Source organism: Canis aureus, chromosome 9 (assembly GCF_053574225.1).
Source record: "Canis aureus isolate CA01 chromosome 9, VMU_Caureus_v.1.0, whole genome shotgun sequence".
NCBI lineage: Eukaryota > Metazoa > Chordata > Mammalia > Carnivora > Canidae > Canis > Canis aureus.
Window position 1 is genome coordinate 17,635,073 of NC_135619.1, and position 16,338 is coordinate 17,651,410.

Below are 16,338 nucleotides of genomic sequence, written 5' to 3' on the forward strand. Positions count from 1 at the left end.
TAAATAATAACATGGTATGAATATTTGTATCCACTCAAATTCTTATACTAAAGTTGAACCCACAGATATAATGGATGGTAGTAGCTGGTGCTTAGGTCATGAGGATGGAGACATTATGAATGAGATTAATGCTCTTATAAAAGAGACTACCATAGAACTCCTTAGCTCCCTCCACTCTGTGAAGACACAGTGAGAAGATGCCAGCTATGCATCAGTGAGAGGGTCCTCACCAGAATTCAACTCTATTGGAGCCTTGATCTTGGACTTATCAGCCTCCAGAACTGTGAGAAATAAATCTCTGTCATTTATAAGCTACCTAGTTGGTAGTATTTTCTTTTGGTAATACTTTATAAAAGCACAAATAGACAAAAATAAATAATTTCTGAAATTTATAACCAAATATATATATATTAAAAAAAAAGAATTTTTCCTGATTAAAAGATTAATAAAAAGCTCACTATAAGATAATTAAAACAGATTTAATTGCTCAAAAGTATGAGCATCTTTTCAAAACTCAGAAATATTCATTTAAAAGCAAACCTTTTTTGAATAATTTTAATTTGTAAAAAATTATAATGTGTAAGTTTGAGGATAAGTGCTAAATAATAGTTAAAATTATGTAAATGAATAAAATATTCAAAAGGGAGAATAAACAGTAATTATCTAAAGAGAGGATCTTAAAGTTTGTGTTTATTAGGCAGATAAAGAACACTAGTGTATTTGGGAGTCCTAGAATATGTTGAGAAGCAAGAAGTAAATCAAGCTAGATCTGTGTAATGTAAGTCAAAGTTGAAAAGATTTAGGATGGTCTGTAATACCAACATGAGACAGATACTATAGTGGCTAATTAAGGAGAGGAAAACAAGAATGCCACTAGGCTTGATAATTAAGAATCTATTTGTTCCTTTCTTTAAAAATCATTCATTCACTCATTCATTCATTTATCCAAAAAGCACTTATCAGCTACATAGATTGTAAGGTCCTTAGAAGAAGTAACCTTCTACACATCTTTGTAAACCTAGTATCTAGCCCAGTGGCTGACAATTAATCAGGTATTGTTTAAGCCCAAGAGCTTTCTATGTAGGAGATCCTGTCTTAAACACTGGAAAGAAATAGATTAAGATACAGTACCTATCCTCAAGAAGTTTACATTCCAGGGAAGGAGGCAAACTTGTAAACAATTACAAAATAAGATGACGTATACAAGGTTCTACGTGAATAAATAAAACTTCAGAAAGTCATAGATACTTCACAAAGGGGTCTTAGGTAAACAGGATTTTGACAAATGATCAAGGTCAAAGACTAAAATTTTTTGTGTTTGGTAACTAAGAGAGACAAAAAGAGGAAAACACCTCTATATAATGGATGTTTCAGGCAGAAAGAAATGCATTTTCAAAAGCCCAAAATCGAAAAACAGCATGGTACGGTCCATGTGGCTATGTGGCTGCAGTTTAGAGTACACAGGGAACTGGTTTCAGTGAAAATGTAAAAATTAAATATGACCACTATGACATGTAATTTCCCCTTAAATCTTCAGTTACCTGACAGAGAATCATCATTTTCTTAGGCTTTTTGCTTTCTTGATTATTAGAATTAACTTTTATTTTGGAGATACCCCTTTACGAAAGTTTTTGATTTTTTAAATCATTTCAGCCATTACTACCTATACAATGGCCAGAAGATAATAAGGCTACTCTGAAATGCAGATCATAAGTAATAAACCGGGCTAATCCCTAATAAATTCAAAACTGCCTAAGCAAATTAAAACTATTACCTATCCCTGACCTTCAGGATCTTCTGAAAATAGAAGAACCCAAAGATATTACATCTGTGAAGACCAAAACTCAATTTGTATAGTTTTTATTAACTCTCATTGCAAGTTTGCATTGACCTATACAATTTTATGTGTCAGTGAAATTCACTTGTTTAACAAATGTTTCTAGAGTACCAGATGCCAAGCAGCATGTTAAGCTCTGAGGATATAGCAGTAAATAAGACCTTGTGGTGTTTATTTGTCTGAAGTATAAATCCATACACTAAACAAGTAATTACAAATGTAAAGAGAAATATAGCTGGTATGAAAGGTACATGCAGAAATCCAGAAAACTGGATTGAAAAAATTTCTTTCAGAGAAGGCAAAAGTCTAAAAAAAATTATCAGCATGACTTTTGAGGTGTTATAATGATTCAGGTACACAGGATCCCCACCGCAATTTCACAGTTTCCTACAGCAAAATGGAATATTCCATTACATTGGTTGATATATCACATTGGGAAATTAGGAAAGAGAGACAAATTTTTTGTAGGTTCAGTTTCATCTCAGTCTTAGAAGCCTTAGAAGTAGCATAGTATCTGCCTCATAAGATGTTTCATTTTTTTTTTTTATTTTTTTTTATGATAGTCACACAGAGAGAGAGAGAGGCAGAGACATAGGCAGAGGGAGAAGCAGGCTCCATGCACCGGGAGCCCGACGTGGGATTCGATCCTGGGTCTCCAGGATCGCGCCCTGGGCCAAAGGCAGGCGCCAAACCGCTGCGCCACCCAGGGATCCCTCATAAGATGTTTCAATAAATGTTCTGTGAGTGAATGAAAAAATCCTAAGATACTGACACATGAATGAATTCAATAATGAGAAAATGTTTCCAAAGAAGTTATAAACACAAAAAAGACTATGCTCCTACTGGACATTTTAGTCTTATGTCTGAGGTGTACAACTGGTTAACGTTCTTTCACAATTATGTGAATTTCTAAAGGAAAAGAATACAAGTTTTATCGAACATACACGGTTATTAAAAAGGCCATTTAAACACTAAAAATTAGCATCTGATTTCTTACCTTAACGTCTGTAAACTGAGACACAGCAATATCAGGAATGTTGGGATGGAGAGCAGGCAGTTCACAATATAAGTTAGGAAAGCAAACCAAAGATCCCAGAAGAACTTGGGCTTCCACTCTTGGTGCCTATGTATCAGATTTTTTAAGTCTTTAAAATGTATTTGATTATGTCATTTAAACTGCCAGAAAAGTTACTTTATTACCTAACCATATTACAAAGAGAAGTGAGAACAAAAGACAAAATTAAAAAGGAAAGAGGAAACCTAAAGATTCAGGTTTTCACTTCTACTTTCCACATAAACTACTGCTATTCTCAATAAGTATAATGAACAAAGAGCAGAGCTCTCCTTAAAAGCAGCAAATAAGCAGAAATTAGCCACAATGGGATTGTAAATAGGAATATAGCTTAGCTAACAGCATTAAATTACCCTAATTTTGAGAATAAATACAAATACTTTTATTATTTTTTAATACTTTATTTTAAAGACAACTCACACACCACAACATATTGTACTTATGACTAGATGACTCTATGTCACTAGATTGTATTTGTTACTATCTAAGGATAAAAAAGTAATTAAGGATAAAAACATTAACTGTAAGAAATAGGCACTAGTCTAGATGATGTTTATGGTATTTTGCACATGAGAAAAGCATTGCCTCTACTACTTACTAAAAACAGACTTTATGCTTGGCCTACAGATGAAGGTAACTTTTCATCTTTCTTTCTCAGCTGTATTAAGCCATTTCTGAAGTATCAGCACTGAGTATTTTCCTTCTTCTACCTTCTTGCATGTCCAAACACCAACACCTCCCTACTAATACACTATTTACCAAAATACCTATAATATTCATTTTTATATTTAATGATCTCTAACAAAAATGCTAAAACAAATCTGCTAGAAATATAATACTCCTATTCACATAAAACAAGAATTTGTCTCCAAAAAATTTTCCTTACATTTCTAAATGTGGAGTAGTACTTTATTATGATTATCAACAAAACCACTCATTTCCATATTTAAAAAGTAATCTAGATCTGCAGATAAAAGACAACACTATAAAGGGAGAAGGTAAGCTTGTAGACACTATCCCACTTTAAAATAAGCGACAGGGGTGCCAGACTGGCTAAGTCCGTAGAGCATGTGACTCTTGATCTCAGAGTTGTAAATTCAAGCTCCACAATGGGTACTGAGATTATTTAGAAGAATAAAATCTTTAAATAAAGAAAGTAAGTAAAACTAGCTATAAAAATGAAACTGATGAAAAAAAAAAAAAAAACAACCACCCAGTATTTAATGAAAGAGATTAGCTAAGGGTTTTTCTTTAAAGTTGGAAAAGGTAACTAAGAACTATGTGGATATAATGGGAGCATAACTGTAAAGTGATTATAATAAGGAAAGGCAAATCTAATAAATTATTTTGTGATCTGTCTGGCAGGGGGAGAAAGGAGGCTACTGGTTAACAAAAGGAAGATGGATGTGTGTGGGATCTAAAATGGAATCCAAAGAGGAAGATTTGAATTGTGTATCTCCAACATAATCCAGAGAAAAGATTAACTTTAACCTTATAGGAGAGAGATGAGGTGTCATGTTTGATTTCTGGAATAATTTGTTTTTCCATGCGGTCTTTCTCAACAAGTGTTCCTCATATAAACCACGGAAATGATTATTCTTAAAATTATTGCAAGGATGTTACAGAACTAGTATCCTTCTAGATGCATAGGAGGTATATTTAGTCACAAAAAATGGATGCCCGGGGGATCCCTGGGTGGCTCAGCGGTTTGGCGCCTGCCTTTGGCCCAGGGCATGGTCCTGGAGTCCCGGGATTGAGTCCCACATCGGGTTCCTGGCATGGAGCCTGCTTCTCTCTCTGCTTCTCTCTCTCTCTATCTCTCTATGTCTATCATGAATAAATATATAAAATCTTTAAAAAAAAAAAGGATGCCCAAGGACATCAGGGCTTAATAATTCTCCTGCAGAATCTTGAAAAAGTGCAGGAAATGTGCTGATCAGTCACCTAGAATAACTGGCCTACAGAATAGTAATTATTTTCACAGTAAGTTGATGAAAAATTACAGTAATTCATGTATCAGTCTCCTCTGACTTCTATCAATTTATGATAGTACCCAAAAGACTGATAGTCTGTGTACACTAATACAAAAATAGCCTTGTAACTTACCATCTTTATTTGCCTTCCATTTAATTTACTCCTAGATTAATACACTTATTTTAATATTGTCAAAGCACAGATTCAAACATCTCTTTACTTTAAAAAATTTAACTGTTTCTCTAATATAGCATTATCACCTGATCCCTCCCATTCAAGACCTTCCAAAGGTAGTCTAAGGCAGTGATTCTCAATCTTCAATGTCCATACCAATTATCTGGAATATAGTTGAAACATGCATTCTGTTTCAGTAGGTATGGAATGAGGTCTGAGACTCTGAATTTCTTTTTTTTTTTTTTTTAAAGATTTTATTTTTTTATTTATTCATGAGAGACACACAGAGAGAGAGAGGCAGAGACACAGGCAGAGAGAGAAGCGGGCTCCATGCAGGGAGCCTATTGATTCCGGGTCTCCAGAATCATGCCCTGGGCCGAAGGCGGCACTAAACCGCTGAGCCACCCGGGCTGCCCCGAGACTCTGAATTTCTAACAAGCACCTAGAACATGCCAAATGTTTCTGGTGTGCAGATCACACTTTTCGTAGCTAGGACCTAAACTACCCTTCTGTTCTTTCTATCCACTACTCTTTAGATAGATTAACCTACTTCAAAAAAAGATGGGGTATTTGTCATTCCTAAAACACAGCTTACTCATGCCTGTTTTCCTCTTAGCATACCTTCCCTCATCAACATTTTCACTTCTAAAATTACTAATAATTTTTCAAGGGCCTATTCAAATATCTTTTCCATGAAATATTCCTGATATCCCTACACAAGGTCTTTTGTCTGAATTATCAACTGAATTTATTAAACTCTTATATTGCACATACACAAGGTGTCCAAATAATATTCAAACCATGTTACAAATGTTAATTTAATCCTTATAAAATTACCCTATGAGGACAATTTATAGATGAAGAAACTGAGAAACACAGAAATTTAGTAATTTGCATAAAGTCTCACATCTACTAAGTGGCAGAGGTGGGATTTGAACCCGGTTAGCCCAGCTCTAGACTCCATGATTTTTTAAGATTTTATTTATTTATTTTGAGAGAGAGAGAGAGAGCACGTGCACGTGTGCACAAGCAGGAGGAGGAACAGAGGGAGAGGAACAGGGGATGGGGTCTGACCTGGGGCTCAATCCCAGGACTCTGAGATCATGACCTGAGCTGAAGTCACATGCTTAACCCACTGAGCGACCCAGGTGCCCCTAGATTCCATGCTTTTTAACCACTATATTAAGTGCCTCCTATTGATACTTATTTATGCCCTACATTCTATGGTTGTTAGCAATTAAAAAACACCTATATGAGCATGGTGCTGCCCTAGGTCCTGGAGGTACCAAGATGAGTAAGACATGATCACTGTTCTTATGAAACTGGAGAAACAGAGTTAATAACTAGCTATAAATACAAGTTCTTCCCTTATCTGATCATTTCTTCTAGGTGACTGCATCTAGTTTCATGGCCTTCAATAACATGTAATGTATAAGCTAATGTCTCCCAGCTTTCCACTTCAGTCCTGACATCTCCTTTGAGCTCCCAATACAATGGCTCTCCTGATATCTTCTCACGGATCTCTAATAAGCAGCTTACTATGCTCTGAATAGAACTCTTTCTCATTCACTGTTGGTCTTTTGCACAGCTTATGAGTGAAATAATGTATTTTAAACTGCTTTCTAAGTTATAAAGTAATGGTCAAGTATGGCTGATTTTTCTCTCCCAAATACTCTTAGTTTATTCTAGTAGACTTCCAATTGATTGCTATTTCTCATTTATATTTGCCTGAGTGATCTTTCTCAAATAGAAATTTGATGTCACTCCTTATATAAAATCCCTCAATGCTTACTCATTCTCTCCTTGGAATGAAATCTAACCTTTTTAGTACTATAAACCAGCTACTGTCTTCCTATTCAGTTTACCTCTGCTACTTAAATGTGTGCATCTTCCAACTATAATGAGTTACTTGGCATTGTCTCATAGCCCCATAAATGTTAAGAAAAATCCTCACATGCTGTTTTAGAGTTTACTTCTAGAGCATATTTCTGGATTATCTCACCACTGGGCCTTCTCTTTTGCTATGGCCCATTGACCTTTTTTTAGTTTCTTCCCTCCCTCTACTTGTTTCCTTAGATATCTTCAATTTTAAATTTTGTTTTGTAATCAGACTTAATCCATTTTTATAGTTCATATGTCAATTTATCAACTAATTGTAGTACTTATACTTCAAAACTTAATTTTTAAAAAAGCTATTTCTTTTTTTTTAAAGATTTATTTATTTATTCATGAGAAACACACACACACACACACACACACACACACACACAGAGGCAGAGACACAGGTAGAGGGGGAGAAGCAGGCTCCATGCAAGGAGCCCGACGTGGGACTCGATCCCCAATCTCCAGGATCACACCCTGGGCTGCAGGCGGCGCTAAACCGCTGCGCCACCGGGGCTGCCCTAAAAAAAGCTATTTCAATTAAACTGTAAATTTTCCTGAACATTGGCTTGTTAAATTTATTAACAAGGGCTCCTCCTTTGTTACTTTGTTGAGTCCTGTTTAACTATAGTCTGTTATATTATGAAGAGCAGGAAATAAAAACTTACATTGAGAAAAGCTGAAGAAGCCACTCTACCAGCTGCTACAATAAAATCCATAATAAGCATTGTGGCACCAGGCAAACCAAGTGAAAAAAACTGAGGTGAGCAGTGCTTGATGATTGTATTGACAATATCCTTAGATGTAGGAAAAGAAGAGAAAGAGTATCATAAATTAATCTTGAGCATTAGCTAATCAATATCCTTACAAATAGGTAACATGGAACAGTATAACAGGCAATAACTGCCTAATTGGCAAGACCAATTTTAATTCTTCTAAATATCCATGTTTAGTATCATACTCTGTCAAAGGAAGGTAAACTTAAAACACATGTTTAACTGACGTCAATAAAGCATCTTTTTTTTTCACATTAGAGAGCAAGTTGGAAGGCTCTCTGCTTCAGAGGGTTGAAAATATAAGTTCCATGTGTCATAAAACTGAACTGCAGTGTGGTTCCTTCTCTCATTTACTTGCTTCCATGTGAGATCGCTGATTTCTAAAGCTATATGACCAACCATGTGGCTGGAGAGATTCCCTTTACTGGATAAACTGAAGTCCTTTGATGACAAATATCTAGCCTCAGAAATATAAACCTAGGCATTTTTGAGGGAGTATTCTTAATTTGGTTATTCATTCACTTTGCCTCTGGAATTCAACATGAGGATGCAGTGTTTTGCTGTTTTACTCAATCTGATTTATCTTAAATGAAAGGTCTCTTTGTCCAGTAATTAAGGGTATCATTTTTTAAAAATTTTTATTTATGATAGTCACACAGAGAGAGAGAGAGAGAGAGGCAGAGACATAGGCAGAGGGAGAAGCAGGCTCCATGCACCGGGAGCCTGACGTGGGATTTGATCCCGGGTCTCCAGGATCGCGCCCTGGGCCAAAGGCAGGCGCTAAACCGCTGCGCCATCCAGGGATCCCTGGTATCATTTTGTTTGAGAAATGTTTATAACGTAGGACATTGTTTTTTTTTTTTTTTAATTTTTTTATTTATTTATGATAGTCACAGAGAGAGAGAGAGAGAGAGAGAGAGAGAGAGAGAGGCAGAGACACAGGCAGAGGGAGAAGCAGGCCCCATGCACCAGGAGCCCGATGTGGGATTCGATCCCGGGTCTCCAGGATCGCGCCCTGGGCCAAAGGCAGGCGCCAAACCGCTGCGCCACCCAGGGATCCCAACGTAGGACATTGTAAAGTAACTATTTCAAATTAAATGCAAGAAGTATTTTCATTTTTCAGGAAGAGAGTATAATTACCTCTTTAAACATTAGTTTAATGTTCTTTAAATGAACTGCAAGTGAAATTTAACATTATGATTAAAATGTTTTATTACATTTGACTTACATATGACTTACAATCTCACATGGATATTTTTTTTAGTTTTTTGGCCAGGATCAAGAACCCCTAAAGTAGTGTTCTAGAGTCATATTTATGACTGTTGAATATAATGACTGTATTGATACAAATGCAAAGTCAATAGAATTGTCACTATGCTAATACAAACTATGGAAATAAGAGAATATGATGTGCTCTTAGTTTGGAAAAAATCTGACTGTTGCACGACTAGAGGAGCAAATCCATATGCCTCAAGTGTCAATTATTAACAATTACAAAACATGCAAGGAATAAGTATATTACTACATTAAAGGAATGCAGTCAGTCTAAGCAAAAGATGGTTTAATATCTTCAGAAAGCTAACTAGTTGTTATAACATTAGAGAAAAGATACATTTAATAAACAAGTTGACCCCCTAACTATAATAGCTTTTCAACCAGGGTTCCAGAACAAATGAAGTTATATAAAATGGAAGAAACTTGTAAATAAATGACTACATAAAAGATTATTTTTAGACCTTAAAAGTTAAGAGTTAAAAAATCAGGAATCAAAGATAAACTTATAAAGCAATTGGTTAGAGAGTATATATTTATTTACCTGATCAATATGAAGTAATCCACAATGCATTATATTGTAGAAATGTGTTAGAAAATCTCTATTTGGAGAAACATCTTGTCTTCTTTTCATTGTATTACAAATAAGTTTGTAAGCATGTAATTTACCTTGTTTATATTTATCAGTCAACATGGTTGCCTACAATTTAAAAGTGTTCATTTTAATACTCAAAAACAAATACTGTAAAATTGAATACAGCAAGTAATATTTTTGTTTTCATTTATTTCTATGTTGGCCCAACTTCTTAATGAATCAATTATTAGGATTCCTGAAACTACTGTTAACATTAAAACAAAACAACATGAGTATGGATAACCACATATTGTTTTGTTTAGGAAAACACACCAAACATATTCAATAATACTTAAAAGAAATCTTAAATTTGAGATTAACACTTCACTTAAATATAAAACACAATTTTCTACATTCACTTTTGTTTTATTAAATAAGTAAAAATGATGCATCTGTACAATTTTGGTACACCCATTCTCTTTATATGACCCTCAATGACTAGTTAAAAACTAAAGTGTTTTAGAAGACTATACAAAAGCTAAAGAATCTATCAAATGTTTAACACCAATTACATATGTATTTACTAAATGAACCTTTTAAATTCATGTTTTATATATTAAGCTTACCTTGAAAAGCCAAGGTGTAAGAATTCTCAGTGGAGGAATCAAAACTGGAGGTGAAGGGGAGGTCAGGTTATCAGTTGAAATGCCGAGGTTATCTCTAATCTGTAATTTTCAAATAAAATGCAACAAACCTATAAAGTGTTCTTCCAATTTGTTTTACCTTTAACTTGAGTTCAAGTCCAATTCCTATCACTAATTATATATTTAAACATGGTTAAGTGACTTCACTTTGCTAGGTACCAGTTTATAGTAAGGAGGGTGATGGGTGGCAATGAGATCTAAGGCTTCTACTTCTTAACACTTTTCTTTCTCCTCATATGTATGTATGGTTTTTTGTTTCTTTTTTTACCTTAGCTAGATTTTGCCAAAGTTCACAGAGGTAATCAAAAACTTGAGCATGTATTTCAGGATCCATAATAGCGTTGACATCTCCCAAAATACCTAGCATTCTTCGCCACATTACAGTAGCAACATCAGCATGCCATCCTGTGAGTGTACCCCCTGCCATCACACTACAACATTCAGATGGAAATTCACTGATTTCTATAGAAAAAAAATACATGAGTGTCAGTAATTCTTCTAAAGAAAAGATCACAAAAACACAAAGGAGTCAAAATAACAATCTTAAATATCTACAAAAGTGAATTTTAAAAATATCAACATGCATTAGTGCTATTTTTTCCTGATAAGATCAAAACCTCACCAGTTCATAATTCTTTATTACACCAATATTTACTTATTCAATACCACCTGTACCAGGATTTACCTAAGGAGAAAATGATGTAGATACCAGAGAGAGAAATTTGTGTTTGATATAAAGATCATATTTGTAAGTATATACTCTCTCTTTCATCAAATGGCTACTTCAGGTTGTATCATCAATTAACAGAAAATAGGCTGAAGGCAGTTCCTACAGGAAGTCTTCACGAGCCTGTTTGTGCTTAAAGTCTATAATAACTGATTGTATTATAAAAAAGATACTCAATTGTCTTTCACAAAAATAAAAAAATAAGAGTCTGGTATAAGCCCACTGAAATAAAAGAAAACAAAAAATACTGCAGTTTTAACCTTCATTGTTAACATCTCCCGATTCATAATATTTTAATAAATCAACTGATTTGTCACTAACTTATCCCTCTCAAAAATAAAATTTTAAATAACTTAAATAGTAAGATCTCCTAACACTAATGCCCTGAAAGAAAAAAATGGCAAATATCTAATTTCCAAATATTGCCTAGGTCATCTGGAGTCTGAAGAACAGAATGGTGGAGCTTCTCATCAAGCTGCAGATCTTTCTGTTCCATATGATCTATATTCAGTGTGGAAGGAGAAGGTGTCTGTGACCTGGATCCCAAAGCTGAATGGACTGGAGAAGCACTTTCTGAACCTATAAAGACAATTTCATAAAAATTACCATAAAGAGAATATTCAATATCCTCTAAAATGTAATGCTTAAAACTCTATTAAAAATAAATAAATAAAACTCTATTAAACAACTGAAAAGCATCAAACAATAAAACAGGTTATAAATTGGCCAAAGTAGTAAATAAAATCGTAATATGGTATAAGATTTTGTAGTTAGGAGTGTCATTTGATTTCTTCCATGGGATTCATATGGAATCAGAACTAGACATACCAATACCAGTTGACAGAAGTCATCAGTGAGAGAATGCTACTCCCATTCCTGGTCCAGCTACGGAAACTCTAGGACCCACTGCTACTCTATTTCACTTACTTCAGACTTGGGGCAATTTAAGAGAAGAGGAACTTGTTCACTGCGGCCCTATATGCTACTATCATTGCTAGCCTGGTGTACTGTGGTCCTTGGTGGTTGCACCTTCAGTCCCCACCCCCCACATTCCTTCTCAGTCCATTCTTCATAAGGCAGCAAAAAAAAACAAAACAAAAACAAAAACAAAAAAAACAAAAAAACTAATCCGATAGTACTCCCTCATTTAAAATCTTTTATGGATTTTATGGCTCTTTACTGGCCACAGCACAAGTCCAAACTTCTTAGTGTGTGGTTTTTCAGTCTTTCTGCAACTTTCTTAACCACTCCATAATTCCCCTAGTACTTTTAAGTTCTAGCCATAGAAAGTAAACTGCTGGTATTTATCTGAATGTAGCATACCTCTGGCCTTTTTCCCTATGTTTTTCTCTGCATGGAGCCCTAATCCTGGTCTTATAGATCTGGTTAACTTATTTTTCAGGTCTCATCTTCGACACCTCTTCCAGAGAAGCCTACCCAGTGCTGATGTTTCCAGGTTGAATAAGTATTCAGGGTGAATAAGTAGTCTCTGCTATTTGCACTCATACCTCCCCATTATACTACTTATATTGCACTGACCTGAAACCTTTTAGTTTTGGAGATAGTTTTAAATATCTTCACTAGTGCATATATTTTGTGAGAACAGGGATTGTAGTCGTGTTACATACTGAAGTATTATCGCCAGTGCCTAGTACAATGTCTGGCACATAGCAGGAATTTTTGATAATTTAATTTACGTATAGCATAAATTAATACTACAGTGAACCACCATTTGTGGTGGTTGTATGGGAGTGCTACTAGGACTAACTAAGCCAGTAAAATATTATGTCTTTTCAACAGAAAATCAATAAAGAAGGATGAGCCCTAAATGATACATTAGACCAGATGGACTTAATTGATATGCACAATACAATCCATCCAAAGCAGAATACATATTCTTCTCAAGTACACATGAAACATCCTCCAAGAAAGATCAAATATAAGTCACACAACAAGTCTCAAAAAATTCAACAAGACTAAAAAAAAGGGGGGGGGGGGGAGGATGCCTGGGTGACTCAGTGGTTGAGCATCTATCTGCCTTTGGATCAGGTCATGATCATGGGATGCTGGGATGGAGTCTTATATCAGGCTCCGCACAGGGAGCCTGCTTCTTCCTCGGCCTATGTCTCTCTCTCTCTCTGCATCTCTAGTGAATAAATAGATAAAATTTAGATGCAAGACTTGATCCCAGGACTCTGGGATCATGCCCTGAGCTGAAGGCAGACGCTCAACCACTGAGCCACCCAGGTGTCCCTGAATATTTTTGAAAAGAAGACATACAGATGGTCAACAGAAATGAAATGAAATGAAAAGATGCTCAATATCACTAAACATTAACGAAATGTAAATCAAAACCACAATAAGATATCACCTTACACCTGTCAAAATGACTATAATCAGAAAGACCAAAAAATAACAAGTACTGGCAAGGAAGTGGAGAGAAAGAAACCTTTGTGCACTGTTGGTGGGAATGTAACTTGGTGCAGCCACTCTGGAAAACTGTACAGAGGTTCCTCAAAAAATTAAAAGTAGAGCTACCATATGGTCTAGCAATTCTACTGCTGGGTATCTATCTAAAGAAAACAAAACACTAATTCAAATAGTTCTCTGCATGGGCAGCCCTGGTGGCTCAGCAGTTTAGTGGCGCCTTTGGCCCGGGGTGTGATCCTGAGGACCCGGGATCAGGTCCCACATCGGGCTCCCTGCATGGAGCCTGCTTCTCCCTCTGCCTGTGTCTCTGCCTCTCTCTCTGTGTCTCTCATGAATAAATAAATAAAATCTTAGAAAAAAATAGTTCTCTGCAGCATTATTTACAATAGCCAAGGTATGGAAGCAACCTAAGTGTCCATCAGCGGATGAATGGATAAAGAAGGTATGGTTTTTATATACAACGGAATACTACTCAGTCACAAAAAGAATGAAATCTTGCCAATTGAAACAACATGGCTGGACCTTGAAGGTATTACGTTAAGTGAAGTAAGTTAGAGAAAGAGGCAAATACCATATGATTTCATTTATATTTGGAATCTAAAAACCGAAACAAAATAAAACCTAGACTCACAGACACAAAGAATGACTGGTGTTTGCCATGCCAAAGGGGAGAGCAGTATGGAATGGGAGGAGAATTAAGAAGTAAAAACTAGGATCACCTGGGTGCCTCAGTCAGTTAAATATCTACCTTTGGCTCAGGTCATGATCTCAGGGTCCTGGGATCAGGTCCTGAGTCAGGCTCCCAGATCAGCAGGGAGTCTCTGCTTTTCTCCCTCTGCCCCTCCCCACTGCTTGCGTTGTCTCTCTCTCTCTCTCTCCATGAATAAAATCTTTAAAAAAAAAAAAAAAAGGTAAAAGCTTCTAGTTAAAAAATAAGTAAGTAGTCATGGGGATGTAATGTACAGAATGAGGAAAATCGTAACACTGTATTAACTTTTGTCAAATCACTATGTTGTACATCTGAAACTAATCCTATGTTAAAAGATAGCTTCAGAAACTTAAGAATTCCATTCTTTAGCATAAACACAAACTGCTGAGGGCATAATGAAAATAATCTCAATACTTATCAAAAACTTTAAGTATATGACCAAAAAATCATCAGTTTTAGTCAAATGCTTTGTAAAACAAATCTATTTCTCTTATCTCCATGTATTATCTTCATCCATAAAAATCTGATTCATTTTTCAGAATTAAAACTTTAAGTGATTTTTATTAAGATCTGGTATTCTAGAATCATTACTGTCTTTAATTTTATTAATAACCATCTAGAACAGCTGACTTACAGGCTTTCTCTTCTTAAAGAATATATTTTTAAAATCAAAGTACTGCTATGGTGATATTCATGTGCAGAGACTATCCATTAAATTTTTGCTCTCATTTCCTATATTAAATTTCTGTTATAGTTTCTGAAAATATTACAGGAAAATGAAAGATTTCAGAACTATTAACATCCCTTTGATAGAACACAGCTATTCTTAAAAAAGTTAACAATGTAAGAATATATGCAAATATACTTTGAGAAAATAATCAAGGTGTGTTGAATAGTTTGCATATTGATTATATAGAGTTGTACGCTTTGCTGAATTTTGTCTTTTAAATAGAAATCAATCCATGAACTGCTTTAGTTTTTTAGATAAACACCCCTACACCAATACAAATGACAGTGATCAAGATTACAATTCCTTATAAAATTTCCTAGTAGAGTTTAGAAATAGTTACTATGTGTGGTAAACATAGGTTACATATACATTAAAAATTCTTAGAAGTTCAATCACTTAATAAAAATCATAGAGGCAAAAGCCCTAAAACAAATTCTCTCTGAATATTAAGTTTTATTTTTAGAATTTTTGTCTAGAATTCCATTTTTGACGACTAAAGAGAAATAAAAAGTGATCATACTTCTTTTACCTATTACTGTCTTTTGAAAACATCATAGTCTAATTAATAATCTGAGGGCTTTAAGGAAACTAGAAGAAACCCATGTAGTTTACTAGAAATAATGTTTACAAACTCTTCATTCCTTCAGAATAGTTGGTACCCAGATTAAGACAAAGACACATATTGGTGGGATTTTTTGGACTCACAGCCTGGAAGGGTTACGCAGTAGATCCCTAAACCAGTTAGAAAACTTCTCAGCCTTTTTATTATTTCTACTTTGAAATTCCACCCTTTTCAAGGTTCATTAAATTCTCTACACTGTTCAAAAATTTAGAGTTTTGATAGTATTAAAATTTGTGTTACAGTAGAAAACAAACCCCTTTTAAGTCAATCATTTTAAGTATACTATTACATTAATTTGGCAATTTGTACGTAGTCCAGTAATCAATAACACAATCAAAATAGAGAACTGTCCATCAACATTAAAAGCTTTCTTGTGCCCAATTGCAGTTGATCCTCCACTGGCTCCTGGCCCCAAGTAAGCACTGATCTGCTTTACCACTACAGTTTTGTATTCTCTAGAATTTCCTTTACATGGAATAATAAAGTATGGTATGTAGTCTTTTGTATTTGACTTCTTTCATCTAGTATGTTTTTGAGAATCAGCTATGGTTTTACATATACTAAAATATATATTTTGTTGAGTACATTCCAATAAATAAATATTCAATGAAAGACTCCATTACAATTTGATTATTCATCACTAGTTGGTAGACACACCTGGGTTGTTCTCAATTTTTAGCTACGTGAACAATACTGTCATGAACTTTCACATACAGCTGCTTGAGATAAATAAATACCTAGTGATGGTCAAGAGGTAAATGCATGTTTACTTCTAAAAGATACTGCCATATTTTGGCACAGTGACCTTGCCATTCTGTATTCCCATTACTGATATTATGATATTTCCAACTGTTCC

General features: G+C 34.9%; 1 protein-coding gene across 13 annotated transcripts in view; it reads right to left on the minus strand.

Annotated features, from left to right (window-relative positions):
* The window catches only part of RALGAPA1 (Ral GTPase activating protein catalytic subunit alpha 1), a 249,000-nt gene that overhangs the window by 117,794 nt on the left and 114,868 nt on the right, over positions 1-16,338 (minus strand). For all 13 annotated transcript variants that reach the window (XM_077909040.1, XM_077909039.1, XM_077909038.1 and 10 more), the window contains 6 exons: positions 11,418-11,570; positions 10,533-10,726; positions 10,187-10,285; positions 9,531-9,686; positions 7,607-7,735; positions 2,835-2,960 (listed from right to left, as the gene is read on the minus strand). In XM_077909040.1, coding sequence (XP_077765166.1) covers positions 2,835-2,960; positions 7,607-7,735; positions 9,531-9,686; positions 10,187-10,285; positions 10,533-10,726; positions 11,418-11,570 — 857 coding nt within the window. The remainder of the gene's footprint in view (positions 1-2,834; positions 2,961-7,606; positions 7,736-9,530; positions 9,687-10,186; positions 10,286-10,532; positions 10,727-11,417; positions 11,571-16,338) is intronic.